Source organism: Labeo rohita, chromosome 10 (assembly GCF_022985175.1).
Source record: "Labeo rohita strain BAU-BD-2019 chromosome 10, IGBB_LRoh.1.0, whole genome shotgun sequence".
NCBI lineage: Eukaryota > Metazoa > Chordata > Actinopteri > Cypriniformes > Cyprinidae > Labeo > Labeo rohita.
The window spans coordinates 16,391,232-16,413,496 of NC_066878.1; the positions used below are offsets into that span (position 1 = coordinate 16,391,232).

Genomic DNA, 22,265 nt, shown 5'->3' on the forward strand with positions numbered 1-22,265 from the left:
CTGCAATGCCACGTAGCACCTCAAGGTGTCCTTATAACCACTGTTACAGTATATACATTAATATCTGGACCATAGAATGCAGTAGTAGATCTTTACTTCACTTAGATTACTCAGAAGGAAAAAAAAAGTTAATTAAGATGCAGGTGATGTGGCTGTTGAAATGTCCTCTTGGGCTTTACAGGAACCCAGTCTTGCACTTCCCGCTATACAAGTTGATCATTAATGACTCTCAATCTCAGATTTTTGACAGCTCTAAGTCACAAACACACTTCTATAATTAACTCAGAGAGGGTCACACCCATCTCTAGACGCACACATATAAGTGTCCACACACACCTACGGTCACACACCTGCATGTGAGCATCTGATCCAGGTGCTGGTCCCTGGTCCACCGTCAAAATGGGTGAAGATTATTTCGGATTCTCTTGGGTTCGCAATGAGAACAGAAAAAATGTCACCATATATGTTAACAATGCAGCGGACATCTCGGTGATTGTTATATATTTTCTAGTGGTTCTGGCTGTGGGAATATGGGTAAGTGGTCATTAGTTTCTATCTACCCGTAAAAGACTTTTCTACCATTGACAGACTTGTGAATTGTTAACCTTGCGTCAACATATAAATGTATAATGACTGTGTGAGATTCGTCTAAAGACAGAATGAGGATGGTGACTGATTTTTGAAGAAAGTTATAATATAATATAATATAACCTTTTATAAAAACTGATTTTTTAGATGTAATAAAATATAATATCATGCATTTTTGTAAGTAATTGAAAGTAACTATTAATGAAGCTTCTATGCTTTTAAATAAAAATAATTTTTAGAAATTACTTTACTAAATTATTTAAGATTTCAGTATTCTGAAATCAACATATAAACATTTATACAACCTTAGTCTCATTGAGGGCATTGACATTACTAGGATTTCTTGATAACACCATATTTTTCTACCTGTGTTTGCACATCTGAAATCCATATTTTAAAACCTCTTGAGAAAATTGAAACATATTTAATCAAATAAACAAAGCCATTGAACACCAATCCATCAATCTTTAAGTCCACAATTGTGATGTGTTATTCTCAAATGTGTCTGATTTCACAGGTATGACACCTTATATAAAGTCACCTATGATTTTGTCTATCATTTTAAGTGTCTGGAACTATATGTATGTTGAAGTGAATGGCTCTTTCTGTTTAAAGGCAATGGTACGGACCAATCGAGCCACAGTAGGAGGCTTTTTCCTGGCTGGCAGAAGTATGGTGTGGTGGCCGGTGAGTAAATATGATCAAGATGGAAGATGACCATGCTTTAAACCTTAAAAGCATTTTGTTTTGTTCTCAAAATATGATGGACATTGATAAAATGACATCGCTTGATCGTTTTCTACATCAATAGTGATCAATCACTGTGGCAAATGTGGCGAATTTCTGTCATAATGTGCTACGCAAGACTGAAACGACCATAAAAGTAGAAGCTGATTATGTATCTATCAATAGCATGACCAGTGATTTCACATTATCACAGATATGGCATGATAATGACCCTAACTGCCCCTCCATTTCAGAACCTTGATATCATGATAGGGTGAATGAAATCTTTTATGGGGCCATAATGCACTGATGCCAGATGTGACTGATATGCTTTGCTCACTCAGTTTTTATGGAGCTGTCAAGCTTAGGTCACTGCTATCACCAAATTTTTTAAGGTTTTTATTTGTTATTATGAAGTTCATTGTTCCACTCGTTATTGTTTGAATTACACCTCAGGCCGTGCAGAAGAAGCAGTTTTTGTAGCTTATCATTATGGTGATTGTGTTGCTAGATATAGTCAAACAGTAGACAGAGTTAATGTATTCTGAAGCAATACAGTTCCCGCAATCCCATGCTAAAGTCTTACACTTTTGTAACCTTTCTGGCATTCAAAAATGTAGCAGATCACATAGATTCAGGTTTCTGTTCAGTTTGAACCCACATACAGAATATTAAATGTAAATTAGTACATATAATATGAAGCAAATCTCAGTTAAGTTGCTTTCAACTTTAACTTTTTATTTTTTTTGCAGATTGGAGCCTCTCTATTTGCAAGTAACATCGGAAGTGGACATTTTGTGGGAATAGCAGGAACTGGAGCAGCTGCTGGTATTGCTATCGGAGGATTTGAGTGGAACGTAAGTTAAAAAATAACATTTATGATACAGTAAAACTTTTATGTGTGGGTGAATTTAATGTCTTAGCTTACTATTTATGATTATGGTTCAAAAAACATATCACTCTACAATTATTTTGCATATAAGCAAACTATATTACAAAAAACTATTTGTTAAGTCAACTTAAAATAATTTGTTACCCCGCTGTCTTAAAATTTTTGTTCAGTCAACTCAAAAAGTTTGGTCAACTTAAAATGTTAAGTTGTACTAAGTGACAACTTATATATTTGAGTTGATTCAACTTAAAATTTTAAGTTTAACAAACCAATTTTTTAGTTTAGTCAACTCAAATATCCAAGTTGTCACTTAGCACAACTTAAAATTCTAAGTTCACTCAACTCAAATAAGTTTAGTCAACCTGAAATGTTAAGGCAGCAGGGTAACACATTATTTTAAGTTGACTCAACAAATTGTGTTTTATTGGTTTTTATAGTGTAGAGATTGACAAGTATCTGTAGCATTTAGTATTTACCTATTTATTTCAAACCAATTGTCTGTAATCACAGTCTCAGTAATTTTTTCATTTGTTTCCTCAGGCTCTTGTTGTTGTTATTATTCTGGGATGGCTCTTCGTGCCCATCTACATAAAGGCTGGGGTATGATTACATTTCTTCCTGTCCAAGAATTGCACTGCAGAACAAACTTTTTAAATATTGCTGACTTACACAACATGAATGTGCCGACCACTTTATCGCCGCGGTATCATTTTTATGATACTTTATTGTCTTTATCTGCAGGTTGTGACTATGCCAGAGTACCTGAAGAAACGTTTTGGTGGGCAGCGTATCCGTATCTACCTCTCAGTGCTCTCCCTGTTTCTCTATGTTTTCACCAAAATCTCTGTGAGTCCAAAATTTGATCAAACCTTACAGAAAAGTACTAGTATCACATGGTAATTGCATGGTCCACTTGATAATTCATTCATGTAAATACTTATTTATTCATTTAAATATTATTAATGGACTACATGGACTACATGGACTATTTGTAATTAGGACAAGGTCCATATTTCTGAATTAAAATTTATTTTTGCTGCCTGTCCAACCTTGTTTACATTAGATCTTCATTAAACAGTGGCTGTAGTCTGACGTCAATTTTTAAATGGCCCTGTTATCCATGTGGAAATATCTTTTATTGCCATACGAAGTCAGACTAAAGTGGGTTTAAATTTCAAAGATAAGGACCTTGTTTTGAAACGGACAGTTCAAACATTTGCACCACACCCCCATTTCTTGTTTTTCCTTTTCCCCCAGGCGGACATGTTTGCAGGAGCCATTTTCATCAACCAGGCTCTGGGACTAAACATTTACTTGGCTGTGATTATTCTGCTGCTCATTACGGCTCTTTATACAGTAACAGGTCTGTTGACAGAAACACTGCATACTTTAAAGCTGCATTGCATAACTTTTTTTGGTTAAAAATTATCCAAAATCAATTGAGCAAGTACATAACCAATCAGTGTTCACAACTATCTCTTACATTAGCCCTGTTCACATCAGTAAGCTTGCAATAATGTTTAAGTCGTTCGGTTATTACGTCATGTCTGTATACATTAAGAAGGAGTCCCGGCTAGTAAGCTATATTGTGGATGTTGCAGATGGCAGATCATTTGTAGCCTCTTCTTACAGCAGCTGGAATAATTAAACTTGTAATTTTAGAACGAGTTCTAAGGAACATTAAATTGTTTTTGTGGTTAAAAGAACATTTTTTTGGTAACACAAAACGCTAATACACACCAAATACACATAGATGCCATCTGAGATGGTTAGATTTAATCATTATTGGTAGCGCGATTTATTGTAAAACTTTTTTTTAGGTTGGTCAGAACAAAACTGGCAGACATGTTACTTACTTGTTCATTTTGGGTGAAACCTCTTACTTTGGACATACAAGATAACTTTGCAAATCTGTTTTCAAACAGAGATGGCGACAAAGAGGCAAAACTTACATAATGAAGCTTTGAACTGACACTGCACTGTATAGTTACATATTCTCAGTATAAATATATATAACATAGTGGTTTGCATTTTATACCTTTGTTCCCTATGTTTCAGTTTTTTTCATATTAAATCAGTCCAAAGGTTCAAAGTTGATGTTTATACAGACTCTGAAGTCAGTTTATACTACAACAGAGAGGGAAGTCCGTGGCTGTAGGACCATACAGTGGGTTGCTTATTGTGGCGTAATGTGTTATGGGTAATTGCCCGTACTGACAATAGATAATAAACCTGTAAGGCAAACTTTAATGCACTGCCACTTTAAATTTCTGTCATCCCCTTGCTCTGTTGTGTAATAGATTTATCTCAGGAACAAACCAGCCCAACAATAAACTGGTTTGAAATCAGAAATCATCCTACCAGCTATAAATGCTTTCATAAGCTGTGGCTGAGATTGTTTATATGCTGCTGTAACTGATAAACTGCAGTTGCTAAGGCCTGCCATGCAAACAATTGCTGAAATAAAATTAATTCTGATCATTTTTTTAAAGAGCATAAAGTCAAAAATATCATGGCGATACAACTGTCCTGATACTGTAGTAGAGAAAAAGAAATAAATTCTTGAAAAAAAGAAACCTTAAGCCATTTAATATATTAATAGACTTTATTTCATTATTTCTCTCTTAGCAAAACACTTTACTTTAAGTCTCTTAAAATATCAGATAATTTGATATTTTATGACAAGGCAAATTTAGTTCACCCTTGTGAAAAAAAGTACATATATATATATATTAAAAAAAAAACGAAATATTATGGAAATAATATACTGTAGTGATGTGTTGTGAGACAAAAACAGACTTAAGTGCAAAAGTTTTTTTCTGTATTTGCTGTATTTTTGACATTTGATTGCATGTTAATTGCAATGATGTGTATCAAAATCTATTTGTAGTTAGTAATGATGAAATGTATTAAATATATTAACTTTACATGTAGTATCGGGTATCACACTAAAATGAAACAAGCTTATAAATCACACAGAACAAATTTTTTTTGAAAATCTAAAATTGCAGAAAGTTTCTATTGAATCATTGGTTCACTCGATTCATTCTAAAGACAGAGAATCATTCAGAAATGGTGTGTTGGGTCGAGAAGAACAACAGTTCTGATTTAATAGGTAATATCTTTGTCCACAAAAACAGACAATAATGTGTTAAATATAACACAATATTAACTTATTATTGAATGAACTGATAGCACACATACATCACAGAGACACCTATTTGACTTCTGTATTTAGATCTGCAAGACATATTTTTTAGAATGTTTGCTGATCTGCAAATACGTCTATAGGGCGTTTCCTATCAGATGTCAAATAGACATTTAGAAAATGTCTGTAAGATGTTTATGATTTACAATGTATGTAAAACTGATATCTGACAGACGTCTATCAGATGTTTGTACACAGCAGATACTTTCCAGATAAGGCGATCTTTAACAGACATCTTACAGATGTACGTGTGCAGCGCAAATGTGATTTTATCCCAGATTGCACATGTACATCTACCTCTTTTAAAGACTGCTTAATCTGGAAAGCATCTGCTATGAACAAACACTGAAAGACATGTTTAAGATGTCAGTTTTGCATACATTCTAAATCATAAACATCTTAAAGACATTTTCTAAACATCTACAGTATTTGACATCTGATTGGAAACGTCCGATAGACATATTGCGGATGAGCAAACACTCTCAATATATGTCCTACAGATGTAAATGCAGATGACAAATAGATGTCTCTGTAATTTGCGTGTGCTGTCAGCATAGTGCTATTTGGGACAAAAACAGCACTTTGACATTGCTCTCACGTGATATCGTTTTTGCCCCAATATTTTGAATTTTAAAGCACATAACTGCATTTATTGACTACATAGTTGTAAATGTAAGATGGCATTGCTACAGGTCTGGGTGCAGGGCAGATGCGTTAAGTGCGTTAAAATATTTTAACTGTGTTATTTTTCCACTAATGTATTTAAGTAAGGAAAAAACGTTATTACTTATTACTTGATGGTAACCCAACATGACATTTTTCATTAAACTGAAAACCTTCTTGAGAATGTTATATATGTAAAACAATAACATGGTTTCTTCTACAGGTGGTCTAGCTGCAGTCATCTACACCGACACCCTGCAGACCATTATCATGGTTGTGGGATCATTCATTCTTATGGGCTTTGGTATGTCTGTTCGCTTTTTTGTCATTAAAATACTTTGGACATTGCTCAGTGACTACCTGATTTAACATGAACCGTTTTCTGCAGCGTTCAATCAGGTGGGAGGCTATGAGAATCTCCAAGACCTATACATGAATGCGACCCCATCAGTGTTGGGTGTGAACATCAGTGAAAAGTGCTACACTCCTCGCGCAGACTCCTTCCACATCTTCAGAGACCCCATCAAAGGCGATCTGCCCTGGCCCGGACTGATCTTTGGTCTTACTATCCAGGCCGCCTGGTACTGGTGCACTGATCAGGTACTGATCCATTTATAAAGGCTACTGGCTAAAGCGTCATTCGCACTAACAATAATTGTAACAGTAGCTATAATATTTTAATAATCGCTCGTAAAAACTATATGAGAAAAGTGAAGTCCACACCACAACTATGGCAATAGCAAAACAGAAGAATAATATAATTGGAATGACTTTCAGAACATTTTTTTATGTGATGAACAAAATATTGAAAGCCCCATTAACAAACATCCATGCCCACCAGAGTGAGGATACGTTGGGCTAGCATCGCTCAAAAAGGCCCCTGGAGCTCAGCATCCATACTTATGGGAGAACCGTTAACTCCCAGAGTAGGGGACGTCAACCTACTCCAATGCCCACCAAAGTGAGGGTATGTGGGGCTAGCATCAATCAAAAAGGGCCCTGAAGCTTAGCATTCATGGTTATGAAGAACCATCAATTCCCACAGTAGGGTGCGTGATTCTACTTCTATACCCACCAGAGTGAAGGGAACGTGAGGCTGGTATCGCTTGAAAAAGACCCTGGAGCTTAGCTCTCATAGATATGGAGAACCAGAGAAGGGGGCGCCAGCCTACTCCCTTGGCCACCAGGGTAAGGGTAGGTAGGCTGGACGTGTTTTAGCCCCTAGGGCCACCATTCCATTGGCCTCAGAGGCCTTTCCTACCTCCTGATGGTAGACACAAAAGTCCCAAACGGCCTCCAGACCACGGGCGAGATCAGAGCATTAGCTGGGAAAGGGGGTTGAGGTTTGACCCTAGTCCAAATGGGAACGCTGAGGCCTATCGACTTGAACCTTGGGTCGATAATAGACCTCAACGGGCCCTTTCTGCTGCCCCTGAGTCAACACCCCCCGGGGGGCCAGAGATGGTATTCCGCAAATGTAATTCTTTGACCGGCTATAGCTTGCCCTGGGCCGTGGCCAAACTCCACCAAACTCGGATCGACGGTAGACCTCCGGAGGCCCTACCGGACAACGCTGACCCCGAGTTGATAGCCCCCGGGCAGGCGAGAAACATAATATTTGTGCAGTAACATCCCAACTAACAAAAAAGTTTTGAAAGTGTTATTTCTAAATGTTCTCTGAATGTTTATTAATTTAGTTTTTTGAATGTTTGATCCAGTTTTTTAAAGTTTAAAAAGCTTTTCTTTGTTATATGAATATTAAGGGAACATTCCATTTTGAAACACTGTGGGAATCTTACTTTTAAACAAGTAATAACATTTTAAAAAAATTCAGACGAGCACCCAACTGAAGCATTCCTGAAAGAAGTTCCATAAGCAATGTATAAATAATGTTTTTGTGCTGTTTTAAGATCATTAAGACAAGATAACCTTAAAATAAACATTAACATTACTGGATGAAGGTTTGTTCATATCATGTTAGCCAAGTTCTCAGAACTTTCCCTGTTAGCTGTACAGGTTGTGACTACTTTCTCGTATTGCTTTATAACTACATGTTGGGCATAAAAACATATTGTTTGATAAAATAAGAGCTCTAACATGTCCAACACGTGCTAAGGAACAGAGATTCACATACATACACACAGACAAATCTCTTCTGTGTCCACTTCAGGACCACAAACTGCACTTTTATCTTGAGTTTCTCAAGATGAACAGTGTGCTTCTTGTTTTAGTCAGAGTGAGTCTATAGGCTTAAACAGACATGCTTTTAGTTAGACCCCAGATTAGTCCCCACTGAATAAGATAAGATACACAAACAGCCAAAGAGAAACAGAAAGAGATATAGGCTTGGTTAAGTTAGTTCAGCAGCCCATTAGCAAAACTCATAGCCTGTAAGCTTATCTGTTTTTTGTACTCTGACACTATAGCATAAAAAACAGCCATAAACGTTTATTACAGTTAATGATGTACTTTCCCTGCATCTCAATAATTGTTTTATTGCATCTATTTTCATTTCTATACACAGTGATGATTCTAGATCATTTTAACCTGGTGTGCCTGATCATGAGCATGATCATAATACCTTAAATTTCTTATGTATAATATAAAATGTATAAGTATCCAGACAATGGACTCATCAATGTGAGTACTTTACTATTCCTCTTGGTTGTCTGATATTCACACAAACTCTCCATCTTGTTTTAGGTGATTGTGCAGCGCTGTCTGTCTGCCAAGAACCTGTCTCATGTGAAAGCGGGCTGCATCCTGTGTGGTTACCTCAAACTTCTGCCCATGTTCCTCATGGTTTTCCCTGGCATGATCAGCAGAGTGCTGTACACAGGTGAGAAAGAATGGCACCATCCTGGGTGAGAAGCGTGATAAAATGATTAACTATTTCATACATGTCAACCAATTTAAAACATTTTTGTATGCAATATGCATTAGAAGGTCAATGAATGGTCAAAAACTATTAGTGAAACTAATGTTTGTGTATATCCTCTTGCAGATGCGATTGCATGTGTGGATCCAGCAGAGTGTGACTACCACTGTGGAACCAGTGTGGGCTGCACTAATATTGCTTACCCAAAACTAGTGGTGGAACTGATGCCAAATGGTAAAGAATATCCTGATATTTCTAGTTCTATTTAATATACTGCTTTGACAGATCTGTTTGGTGATATGGTTCTAAACTGCTGTGTTTGTTTATGAAGGTCTCAGAGGGTTGATGTTGTCCGTCATGCTGGCGTCTCTGATGAGTTCGCTCACTTCCATCTTTAACAGTGCCAGCACACTCTTTACCATGGACATTTACACCAAGATCCGCCCCAAAGCCAAGGAAAAGGAGCTCATGATTGCCGGGAGGTGTGTTTGTGTGTCTCTTTGTTTGTGTTGGATATTGATTTTCTACCTTGTGAGCAGATAGATGAATAGGCTCTGAGATGCCTGTGTTTATGCATGTAGGGTGTTCATGCTGTTTCTGATCGGAGTGAGTATCGCGTGGATCCCCATCGTTCAGTCGGCTCAGAGCGGACAGCTCTTTGACTACATTCAGTCCATCACCAGTTATCTGGCTCCGCCAATCGCCGCTGTCTTCTGCCTCGCCATTTTCTGCAAGCGAGTTAATGAAGCTGTGAGTAAAATCACATTTTAGTGTAGTAAATTTTTTTTTGCCATTTTGCTAGTTTAAAGTTTTGAAATTGTATAAAATATACAGTTTTTTTCATGCTGAAAATATGTTAGCAATGTGCTAAAAAATGCTAACAGTATGTTAAAACATGCTAGAGATACAGATACCATAGATAATGCACATACATTATTCATTAGCGGCTGTTTCTTTTCTTTTTGAACCGTGATTTTATTATAGTAAAACAATTAAAAATGCTGTTTTTTTCAACAGGAATAGACTTCAAGAGATGATTTTTCTAGACTTACACAAACAAGACAAAGCTATTCGTTAACACAACATCAAAAAGTTACCGTACCTGTAATATCATTTTAATATATATAAAAACACTAGGGCTGAAACGATTCCTTGAGTAACTCAAATACAAAAAATCATGAGGTTAACCCATTTCTTTGGGAATTTAAATTTTTTGAGGTTTTTAAGTCTCTGAGGCTAAAACATGCTAGCAGCGTGCTTAACATGCAAGCAGTGTGGTAAACACGCTAGCAACTTAAAACACGCTAGAAATGTACTAACATAAGCTAGCAATGTGTTAAATCATGCTAGCAATGTGCTAACACATGCTAGCAACTTGTTAAAACATGCGATCAGTGTGTTAAATCATGCTATAAGCATGTTAGCAAAATGATAAATCATCTTAGCAATTTGCTAAAACGTACTAGAAACATTTTAGCAATGTTTTGTTTAGTAAAATCTTCAAACTTAAATCTTTTTAGTTATTTTACATGTTCAGACTTGGCTTTGTCAAGCCAACATCAAAGTTTACTCATCTAGTTTTCAGTCTATTGATACATGTTGTTGATGTTCCCTCACAGGGTGCTTTTTACGGGTTGTGTATTGGTCTTTTGGTGGGTCTGGCGCGTATGATAACTGAGTTTGCCTACGGCACGGGCAGCTGCGTGAATCCAAGTGACTGTCCTACGATCATCTGTGGTGTGCATTACCTCTATTTCGCCCTCATCCTCTTCACCCTGACCTGTATATTGATACTGGTCATCTCCCTCTTGACCAAACCCATTGACGACAAACATGTAAGCTCTTCTTACTAACTATAAAGTTCTGAATATTTATGATTTTGTAATGTTTTTGACATTCTACATTTGATCAAAACCACTGTAATATTGTCAAAAATATTATTATAACTGAAAACAACTGTTTTGTATTTTAATGTATTTTAAAATGTAAAATATACATTTGTTGTTTCACAGCTGTACAGGCTCTGCTGGACTTTGAGGAACAGCACTGAGGAGAGAATTGATCTGGAAACAGATGACTGGACTGATGATGCGGATTCAGACACTATGGAAACAGAAGGTACATTTGCACGATCCACCAAATATGTACCATGAGATAGCACTTGGCTCAGTGAACAGACTGTCAGTGTGTCAGTGTCGTCTGATGCTGAGACTAGGTTAGGCCCATAACTAGTTGATTACATTGTTGTTTGTGGAATTAACTGTTTCTGTTTGTCTCTCGACCCCACAGAGGTACGTAAGAAACCAAGCTGTTGGAAGAAGGCCTACAACTGGTTCTGCGGCTTTGATCAAGGCGATGCACCGAAACTGACTAAAGAACAGGAGGCAGAGTTAAACATGAAGCTCACAGACACCACTGAAAAACCTCTATGGAGAAACGTTGTCAACGCTAATGCAATTATCCTCCTTGCCGTCTGCGTCTTCTTCCATGGTTTCTTTGGCTAAAGATCTCAACAGTATGAGTTAACTCTGTTAAGGATATTACAGCTGTATTCTGTGGACAAAAATGTTACCTTATCAGTAACAACAAGCTAAATGTGATTAATCTGACTGTAAGAGGCTACAAAGGTTCCTCTTGAAATACTCAATACTTCCTTATAATATTTTCAACAAAAACTTCCTTACAGCTGCCTACTGTTTTAGATTTGATGGCAGGAAGTAGAATAGAAAATATTTTTGACTTTCATTTTAAACCCAAGGCCATAACTTATAGTTCATAATCATTTCTTTGTTTTTCCCCTGTAGTCATGTCAAATTTTTCTTAGCTGCTATAGTATCTAATTTAACACATGCCTGACTGTTTTTACATTATATTTCACGTTTACCACATGTTCTTCCTTTACATCTTTGAAATATTACAGAGTAATAGTTTCAACCAAGAGTATAAAGTTCTAGTCTATTTTGTTGTTCCTATAAAGTCTTCTGATGCATTATGATCAAATCAATGCAAAGCCTTTTTCGGTGGCATTTTTAAAATGCCTCTCATCTATCCAAAAATTATTAATTTTTTTTCTGTTATATTTTGGTCTTATTATTTGGTAAGTTTTGATTATCTTGTAAGTAAAAAAATATATATTTTTGTCTGGGACAAGGAAAGATATTTTATTTAATAACATTCATATTTTTTGGCATGGTATGTATCTTGTACTCTGTAATATGTTAATTTAATGTTTTCTGTCTTTATTGTAATAAAAATGAATAAATTTTAGTATTTATGTGTTTATTGAGATGTACACTTGTAAGAAGCCAGAGGCACGTTCTAAATTACCATAACTGCAACTGAAATATGCTAACCGTAATCTCAGATGAACATAACGTGCGCAAACCCTTTCAAAGGCAAGATTGCAGGAGGAAAGTTAATATTTAATTTAGCATGAAGATTCTATTGATACATCTAAAAACAAAGTCCAGGACCATTGGTTTCCTTCAGCAACTCAAGATACAATGAGTGATCCATTAGTGTGATTCAATTATGAATTTCCCAGAAGAAGATAAAGGAAACATTCATTTGGTAGATGATTTTCATATTTTGGAAATTTAAAATGGTAGAATGGAATCTGTTCACAATTTTAATAAATTTAATAAAATTCAAAATGTAGTTTTAATTTTGAATGTATATATATATATATATATATATATATATATATATTGTTCTGAATATATAAATGTAAATATGAATATATAGTTATAAGCATGAAAACATACATAAATGTACACAACTGAATATATAAATGAATATGACTATGAATACATAGATGTATTTGTATATACATAGGTGTATATATATACAAACAGTCTCTCCGGTTAAGTCAAGTCACCTTTATTTATATAGCGCCTTTAACAATACAGATTGTGTCAAAGCAGCTTTACAGTATTAAATAGGAAATAGTGCGTCAATAATGCAAAAGGACAACAGTAAACACTCAGTTTTCTCATTGTATCAGTGATGTCATCCTCCAGCTCAGTTCAGTTCAAATAGTATACAATATCACTAGACATTAAGTGTCCCCAACTAAGCAAGCCAGAGGCGACAGTGGCAAGAAATCAAAACTCCATCGGTGACAGAAACTAAGAGAACAAAAACCTTGGGAGAAACCAGGCTTTTTTTTGCATGTTGCAGCAAAGTCAGATTGTGCAGAGGACTCATCAGGTTCCCGCAGTCTTGTGCCGATGACCATCTAGGTGATGAGGTCTTCACTAGGGATCCATCTCTGGGGGACATCTAGTTGATGTAGTCTCCCCTGACATTCAGGGCTGTAAAAGTCATCTCTAGGTATTGATCCACCATATGGGCTGGGTACGGACTGGATCCGAGGGACTGCGGTGACCTTGGAATAAAAATGAAACCAACTAATATTAGTGTAGATTCCATTCTTCTTATGATGAGTGCATTGGGTGTTATGGGAAGTGTTCCCGGTTCCGGTTGATGCAGCCTAACAATCCCCAAATGGATTTGAATTATAGAACTGTGGTAATGTGTTATGTGTAAGCCAGGTTAAAGAGATCGGTCTTTAATCTAAATTTAAACTGACAGGGTGTGTCTGCCTCCCGACAGTGTGGATTGTTCCAGAGTCTGGGCACTAAATAAGAAAATAATCTGCCGCCCACAGTTGATTTTGATATTCTAGGTATTCTAGAGTTTTGAGAATGCAGCAGGCGTGAGGGACTATATTGCGATAAGAGCTTGCTCAAGTACTGAGGAGCTAAACTATTCAGGGCTTTATAAGTAATTAGCAAGATTTTAAAATCTATACAATGTTTAATAGGGAGCCAATGCAATGTTGACAGAACCGGGCTAGTATGGTCATACTTTCTGGTTCTAGTTGCTGCACTTGCTGCACAAATGCCAGCTGGCATTTGTTTATTAAGCGTGCTGAACAACCACTAAATAAAGCATTACAATAATCTATCCTTGAGGTCATGAACACATGGATTAACGTTTCTGCATTTGACATTGAGATCATAGGTTGTAATTTCGATATATTTTTGAGATGGAAAAATGCGGTTTTGTAAATGCTAGAAATGTGGCTTTCGATGGAAAGATTGCTATCAAATAGCACACCTAGGTTCCTAACTGACGACGAAGAATTGACAGAGCAGCCATTAAGTATTAGACAGTGTTTTAGGTTATTACATGCATTATTCAGGTTGCAGATAATTTATAGAGCTGGGTATTAATTTGTTTGTTGTTAATTTGTAATTAATTAATTTGTTTGGGTGAAGTTGTGTTTTTTTAATTAGAGGCTTAATAACAGCTAGTTTGAAGGTTTGGACATATCCTAATGACAATGCCACATTAATAATATTCAGAAGAGGATTTATGACTTCTGGAAGCACCTCTTTTAGTAGCTTAGATGGAATAGGGTCTAACATACATTTTGTTGGTTTAGATGATTTAACAAGTTTATACAATTCTTCCTCTCTTAAATTAGAGAATGAGTGGAATTGTTCCTCAGGAGATCTATAGGGATCTGATGTATCTGATGCGATACTGTAGCTGACGGCTGCATGGTTACAATTTTATTTCTAATAGTATCAATCTTGGAAGTAAAGTAGTTCATAAAGTCATTACTGTTGTGCTGTTGGGAAAAGTCAACACCTCTTGGTGCTCTTTTTTTCATTAATTTAGCCACTGTATTGAATAAATATCTAGGGTAAAGTAATCAGATCTAGCAGTTTTTAATGCTTTTCTATGGGATAGAGTACATTCACACCAGGCAGTACGAAATACCTTTAGATTTGTTTACCTCCAGCTGCACTCCATTTTCCAGGCTGCTCTTGGCTTGTTATACCACAGTGTCAGACTGTTTTCCTTAATCTTCCTTAAAGAAGCATCCGTATCTAAAGTGCTAGAAAAGAGAGAGTCCATAGTTTCTGTTACATCATCAAGTATTTCTGAGATATTGGATATGCTGAGGAAGTCAGATAAGTCAGGAAGATTACTTACAAAGCAGTCTTTTGTGGTAGAAGTTATGGTTCTCCATACTTGTAACAAGGAGTTGAATTTACAGTTCTAGCTATATGGTTTAGCTCAATTCCATGTCACAGTATTAAATCTAGAGTATGATTTCCACAATGAGTAGGGCCTGACACATGTTGTCTAATGCCAATAGAGTTCAATATGTCTATAAATGCTGATCCCAATGGATCTTGTTCATTATCAACATGGATGTTAAAATCACCCACTATTAAGACTTTATCTGCAGCGAGCACTGACTCAGAAAATCAGCAAATTCTTTAATAAAGTCTGTATGGTGCCCTGGTTGTATTATTTTGAAATCAAAAAGACCACGAGTCTTGTTCTGCTTGACTGTTAACAACACTTCTTTATTTTTCTTCTCACTCTCACATTCACGTAACTTACTCCCTCATCCACTGCCCTCTGGAGTCTATATCAGGAACTGCACAACATATAGTATAACACTCATTGTGAATTTATATTCAAACAGCTTGAATATTACATCCCCTTTCTTTGAAAACTTGGATATATTATGGCAGAGAACACAACACTGCAACACAGCAATTATTATAGTTTTAGCATATCACTGCAACAATTAGTATCCAAATTAAACAAACCACAACTGTATCATTGGTTGCAACAATTGGCATAACAGTTTTTTTTTTTTCTCTTAGGGCAGCGATCTGCCTACACCCTTTACAATTATAGATCAAGGACGACTCTGGGTTTCACTTCACGTCCTGATCTGGTAACATAGTGAGGAGTAGCAGCATTATTTGTGTCTGTCTGCTTAGGGTGATCCAGTGGCACTGTGTGTAGAGTGCTCGAAGACATACTGGACTCCGCATTGATAGGCTGTGCTTTATCTTGCAAAAGGTGACGACGATTCCTACGGAAACTTTGGCCTTCTGCAGTGCACACATGGTAGGACCTGAAGGTGTCATCAGGCTTGATGACTACCGCAGGCTTCCAGCTCCCTGTATCCTGAATTCGGACATGGTCTCCAGTCCGTAGCGGGGTGAGCGGTTTTGCTGACCTGTTGTAATACTTTTCTTGGTACTGTTGCCTTTGTTCACGTCTAGCATGTACATCTTTTCCACAGACAGTTTTTGGCTGTAGCTGTCGGTTGGTGGTGGGAAGAATGGAGCGCAATCTTCTGCTCTACAGCAGCTGGGCCGGTGATCTGAAACCATCCACCGGGGTATTTCGGTACTCTAGCAGGCTGATGTAGGGATCTTTCCTGTCTGCTTTTGCTTTGTCCATTAATGATTTTGCAATCTGTACTGCCTTCTCACTCAGCCAATTACTTTGTGGGTAACGGGGGCTACTTGTGACATGCACAAAATCCCAAGCATGAGCAAAACTCTCAAAATCTTTTGAGCTGAATTGAGGCCCATTGTCTGAGATAACCTTTTCAGGAATCCCATGTGATGCAAATATTTTCTTTAGCTTCAAGATCACTGCAGTAGCTGTGGTGCTCTTGAGCTTCTCCAAGTCAAGGTATCTGCTGTAGTAATCTACCACCACTATGTAGTCTTCATTATTCCAAATAAATAAATCAGTACCTACAGTCTGCCATGGCCGGTTTGGGATAGGATGGGAAATGAGAGGCTCTTTTGCGTTTGACATACGACGCTCAAGGCAAACAGAACACTGTTCAACCATGCTAGCAATCTGTTTGGACATGCCAGGCCAAAAGAGAATGTCTCTAGCACGCTGTTTGGATTTTTTGATTCCCATGTGGCCTGAGTGAATGCGCTGAAGCATCTCTTCTCTCAGCAGCGTAGGAATTACGATCTTTTCTCCTTTGAAAACCATCCCGTCCATCTCAGATAATTCATCCCTGTAGTTCCAGTACTCTAGGGTGGCTGTAGGACATCTCTTTCTCTCATTGGGCCAGCCTTCTTTAATCACTCTCCTTAATGTAGACATCTGCACACCTCTCTCTGTTTCTTTTCGGATACTGCTGAGTTTCGCATCACTGACTGGGAGAGCGCTAAGTACAGTATGGACTTGCACATCCATCCCTTCACTGAAGTTCTCATCCAGGCAGGGCATTGATTTTCTTGACAGTGTGTCTGCTACTGGAATATTCTTGCCAGGAACATGCACGATGGTGAAGCTGTACTTCTGCAACTGCAGAATCATTCTTTGCAGTCTTGGTGGGGCCGCAGACAATGGCTTCCTGATGATCGCTTCTAAGGGTTTATGATCAGATTCCACTGTTATGTGCCGCCCATAAACGTATTGGTGAAATCTTTTGCACCCCCAGAGAATGGCAAGGAGCTCTTTCTCGATCTGGGCGTAATTTATTTCTGTGTCTGTGAGTGACTTTGAGGCATATGCAAGTGGTTTGCCTTCCTGCAACAACACCGCGCCTACACCGTATTTGGAGTCATCAACTTGCAGTGTGAGGTCTTTTCTTGTGTCAAAGAATGCAAGCACAGGGCCTGGTACCCTGGTGATGATATCCTTCATCTTTTGAAATGCCACATCATGTTGTTTGTCCCATAGGAACTCACTGTCCTGCCTTAGTAGTTGTCTCAGCGGTGCATTAATATCTAAAAGGCTTGGTGCAAACTTTGCGAGATAATTGACCATACCAAGAATCGTTTCAAGTTCAGCACGGTCCTTGGGTGGTGTACTCTCTTTTATGGCTGCCACTTTTTGAGGATCAGGTTTGATTCCATCTGGAGTAAGGCGGTGGCCAAAATAGCTGACTTCGGGGACACAAACAGTTCTTTTCTCAGGATTAAGGCGCACTCCCTTTTCTCAAGAGCGTTCCAACATGGTCCTGAGATTATGGTCATGTTCCTCCTTGGTCTTTCCATAGACCAAATTGTCATCCACAATAGCAACGACTCCCGGCAGACCTTCATAGATCTCGTCTATTTTCTGTTGAAAAACATCTTGAGCCGAGACAATGCCAAAGGGTAAGCGACAAAATCTGTATCTGCCGAAGATTGTGTTGAAGGTGATAAGGTACGATGATTTTTCGGAGAGTTTGACTGCCCAGTAGCCAGATCTAGTGTCCATTACGCTGAAGTAACGGGCTCCGGCCAGCTTTGGGGTGATGTCTTCTAATGTGGGCAGAGGATAGTGTGGGCACTTTATAGCCTTATTAAGATCCCGTGGATCCAGACATACTCTCAGCTTGCCAGTTTTCGGCTTCTCAACAACACACAATGCGTTTACCCAATCAGTCGGCTCTGTCACTTTTTTAATGATCCCTTGGTCCTCCATGGAGTCAAGCTCTTCCCTTAGCCGATCCCGCAGGGCAAAAGGAACTCTCCTTGGTGGATGTATGACTGGTGTGGCTGAGGGGTCCAGATGAATGTTGCATTCTCCAGGAAACAGACCAATTCCTGTAAACACATCAGCAAATTCATCTACAACTGACTCAGCATCTCTCTCTGGAGACGATACTGACAACACCAGCTTAATCATGTCCAAGTCTATGCAGGCTTTTAGTCCAAGCACAGGTGGTGACTGGGTGTCCACAATGAAGAAATCTAGTGGCATGGTATTCTTTTTATATTTACAGTGCAGCTGGCATGTGACTTTAACTGACAATTGCTGTCCACCATAACCTGTAAGTTTTTTCTGTGTATGCTGCGTCTTTGTCTCGGTTGCAAATTTGTTGAATTCTCTTGCAGGAATTACATTTACCTGAGCACCCGTGTCTAGTTTAAATTTTAGCAGCGAACCATATTCACCTATCTCGACTTCAGCAAAAGCTTGCTCTGATGCTGTGAATGTGCTTTCATTTGTGACTGTGTCTATAAAGAATTCACTACTCACATCAGCATATCCATCTTCAGTTTTGTTTTCGCTTACAGAATGGACTTGGATTTGGACTTGCATACCTTTGCAAAATGATTCCACTTGCCACATTTAGCACACTGTTTTCCTTTTGCTGGACATGTTTCTCTTCTTTTGTGTTGTTTTCCACAGTATCCGCATGAATTGAGGCTTTCTGCCTGCACGCTGTTTGTTTTTGTGTTGTTCTGACAGCTCTGTCACATTTTTGCATACTTTCTTATTGCGTGCATTCCACTTGCCATGCTTTTCATTTGGGCTTTCGCAATCTCATGCGATCTGGCAATGTCAATTGCTTTCTCTAAAGTTAATTCAGCACTCTGGCTGAGTAATTTCTCTCGAACTTAAATGCCAATAAATGAATAAATGCCAAAAACGACACAATCTGTCACCATCTCCTCTGGGTTCGTGTAACCACAGTCTTTAACGAGCAATCTGAGCTCAGTGACGAATTGATCAAATGTTTCCGTGGCAGACTGTATTTTCTCATTGAACTTGTATCTTGCAAAGATAGGATTAGCCTTTGGTACCACATAAGCTTCAAAATGATCATAGTAAGTTTTGAGCAACTTAGCTTCGTCCGCGGTGAGATTCCATGTGTTATAGATATCTCTGCCTTTCTCTCCGACCCATAAAAGTAAGTAGCTGCATTTCTCTGCCTCTTCTTTGCGGCAAAATCGTCCTGAAAACATCAGTTCAACGTGCTGCTTAAACTTTCTCCATGTGTCGGGAAGATTCTGTGATTCCCAGTCCATTCGTGGTGCAGGCATTCCGGCAGCATCCATATTCGCGATTCACTCTGACACCATGTTTTATTTTGAAATCAAAAAGACCACCGAGTCTTGTTCTGCTTGACTGTTAACAACACTTCTTTATTTTTCTTCTCACTCTCACATTCACGTAACTTACTCCCTCATCCACTGCCCTCTAGAGTCTATATCAGGAACTGCACAACATATAGTATAACACTCATTGTGAATTTATATTCAAACAGCTTGAATATTACACTGGTGGCCTGTATACAGTAGCCAGTACAAACAACAGGGGATTTATCATTAAAACTTGTTTCTCTGGATAATGTAATATGAAGCACCATTACTTCAAATGAGTTATACTTGAAGCCCGTTCTCTGAGAAATACTGCTATAAAAAATATTGCTATAAATTGTAAAAACACCTCCCCCTTTACCTTTTAGACGCAGCTCATGTTAAAAACAGTTATCTTGGGGAGTAGACTCGTTTAAAATAATGTGACAATCTGGTTTTAGCCAGGTTTCTGTTAAACAGAGCACATCTAGGTTAGGATCAGTGATCATATCATTTACAAAAATTGCTTTTGTAGAAAAGATATTCAATAAGCCAAGCTTTATCATTTATTTCTCTGTGTTATATATATATATATATATATATTTTTTTTTTTTTTTGTTTTGTTTTTTTGTTTTTTTGTTGTTGTTGTTGAACATCAATTAAATTGATCCATCTCTATTATGCTAGCTAAATAGGCTATGTTTAACACGTGAACTCTTGCTAAATATGCAGTTATATTATGGGTCATAGTCATGAATTGTACTCGTGATGGAGCGATGCTGGAGCACTCTTGAAGCGAGTGAAAACTATGACGACTTTTAAAATATCCGCTTCTCACTCCATTAAAAATCACACCCCTCCACTCTGCACTCCGCTCCCACTCCGCTCCGCTCACATACTCTGATAACAATCTTACTGAATTTACGTTTAGCATTAGCCAGCACTTTTAAATTTGCCAAGATGTAAGACACCCTGGCTCCCGGTAAACATTGGACTATAGTAGCTGGTGTCTCTATTTTCACGTTCTGTGCAATAAAATTGCCAATAACTAGAGCACTTTCATCAGGTTTCTCAGTGGGTGCGTCACTGAGTGGGGAGAACCTGTCTGATGTTTTGATCGGAACGGAAGAGCGGTGTTTTGACCCGTGACTATGCCACCTCACAGTCACCCAGCTGCCCTACTGCACAGGCTTTATAACTGGAACCAAACAATGTAGAGGACTCCCTAAGCTAGTCGCATCCAAAGCCGTATCTAAGGCTTTCACATTCTTACTATCCTCAATTGCATTAATTGCATTGCATTAATAACATGTAAATCCCTTGAAGATACAAGGAGCTACAGACACAAACCACTCTGCAGCACAACCACTCTGTTGTGTCACAAACAAATGGCGCTTCAGCCCACCAAAAGGAGTGGGGCCTGCTATACATCGGCTCTAAGCGCAATTTTGTCAGAAGTTTTCTCTATCAGTGTGAAGAACATCTACTTGCTGGACTCTGAGGCAAGAATCTCAAAGCCTACTACTAAGAGCACTGGAAAGACACTCCTCTTCAGCACCTTCATTTCTGCAGCTATCCAGCAATCACAGAGAGCAAATTATGTAGGGCAAATGTCTTTGGTGTTGTTGCAAATGCTGTGCTGCTTATGAGACTCATGCAGGGCAGTGCTGAGACAAACTGCGAAAGCATGCTTTAACTTCACCACAGCACTTTGATCGGCCAGTGTGTTTTACACATGAGGATCAGTGCCCCTCGACTGCAGAACCCTTCTCCCCAATGAGTCAACATGGTCCATTGTCCATGACTTTTCCAGACTGTGGAGAACCTCAGCTTTGAATGGTCGGCTCCAGAAGAGCCTGCCCACATCCGCTTAGACATATGATGCCCGCTGGGCTGTGGTCAACAAATCTCCCACCAGAGACCGGCGGTCCTAAAAGGTCATGATGAACTTACCAAAACGTGGCACACCCCCTACTCAGTGCAGGTCCACTCTTTTAATTCTACCGCCTTCACCTCCTTTGACAGCGCTGAAGAAAAGAGGTTGACGCTGTACATCTCTGCCTGCCATCTGCCCTGGGACTAACAGCCAAGGCTGTACACCCGTCCAGGCCCATTTCAGCCCTAGTGGGCAGGGCTTATTCAGTGGCTGGACAGGCCAGCTCAGCACTTCAAGTGTTTCAAGCCAAACTAATGAATTGGATGAGTCTGACCCTAATACTGATACTTCTAAAAAGCAGCGCACAGAAACCGACTTGGCTCTGTGCACTACTAAGGCTATTGAGCAGGTAATTGGTGGGGCCATGGCCATCTTTGTGGTGCTTTAAAGGAGATCAGTGACACAGACAAAGTCACTTTCCTTGACTACCCTGTCTCCCCTATGGGGTTATTCTGCCCTGCTTTGAAAGGATTTGCAAAGCGCTTCACTGCAGTACAGAAGTCGATTTGGGTCATGCACCAGTTCCTGCCTAAGTGCTCCAGCTCATTGGCTGGTTCAGGTCGTCAGATGGCTCCGTCTTCCTAGCAGCCTGCAAAGCCCATGCTGTCTCTAGCTCGGGCTCGGCTAAAATCAAATCCTGAATAGCTTGGAAAGCTATTTCAGGCGTGTCAGGTTGGGTTCTGTGGAGCACAGAACAAGGCCACTCACTCCAGTTCACCTGCAGACCATCT

General features: G+C 38.6%; 1 protein-coding gene across 1 annotated transcript; it reads left to right on the top strand.

Moving 5' to 3' along the window:
* Positions 1–335: 335 nt before the first annotated feature.
* Positions 336–12,222, top strand: LOC127171709 (sodium/glucose cotransporter 1-like). The gene is made up of 15 exons (XM_051120517.1): positions 336–534; positions 1,204–1,275; positions 2,067–2,171; positions 2,747–2,806; positions 2,948–3,052; positions 3,464–3,569; positions 6,301–6,381; positions 6,466–6,677; positions 8,781–8,916; positions 9,082–9,189; positions 9,287–9,437; positions 9,537–9,705; positions 10,575–10,790; positions 10,968–11,073; positions 11,245–12,222. The coding sequence occupies exons 1-15, from the start codon at positions 400–402 to the stop codon at positions 11,457–11,459; spliced, it is 1,977 nt and encodes a 658-aa protein (XP_050976474.1). The 5' UTR covers positions 336–399; the 3' UTR covers positions 11,460–12,222.
* Positions 12,223–22,265: the final 10,043 nt, after the last annotated feature.

Excerpts from the sequence above, each read along its gene's own strand:
- LOC127171709 (XM_051120517.1), top strand. The coding sequence starts at position 400 with ATGGGTGAAGATTATTTCGGATTCTCTTGGGTTCGCAATGAGAACAGA. Across the intron at positions 3,570-6,300 it reads GGCTCTTTATACAGTAACAG|GTGGTCTAGCTGCAGTCATC; the intron begins GTCTGTTGACAG and ends TTTCTTCTACAG. Across the intron at positions 6,678-8,780 it reads GGTACTGGTGCACTGATCAG|GTGATTGTGCAGCGCTGTCT; the intron begins GTACTGATCCAT and ends ATCTTGTTTTAG.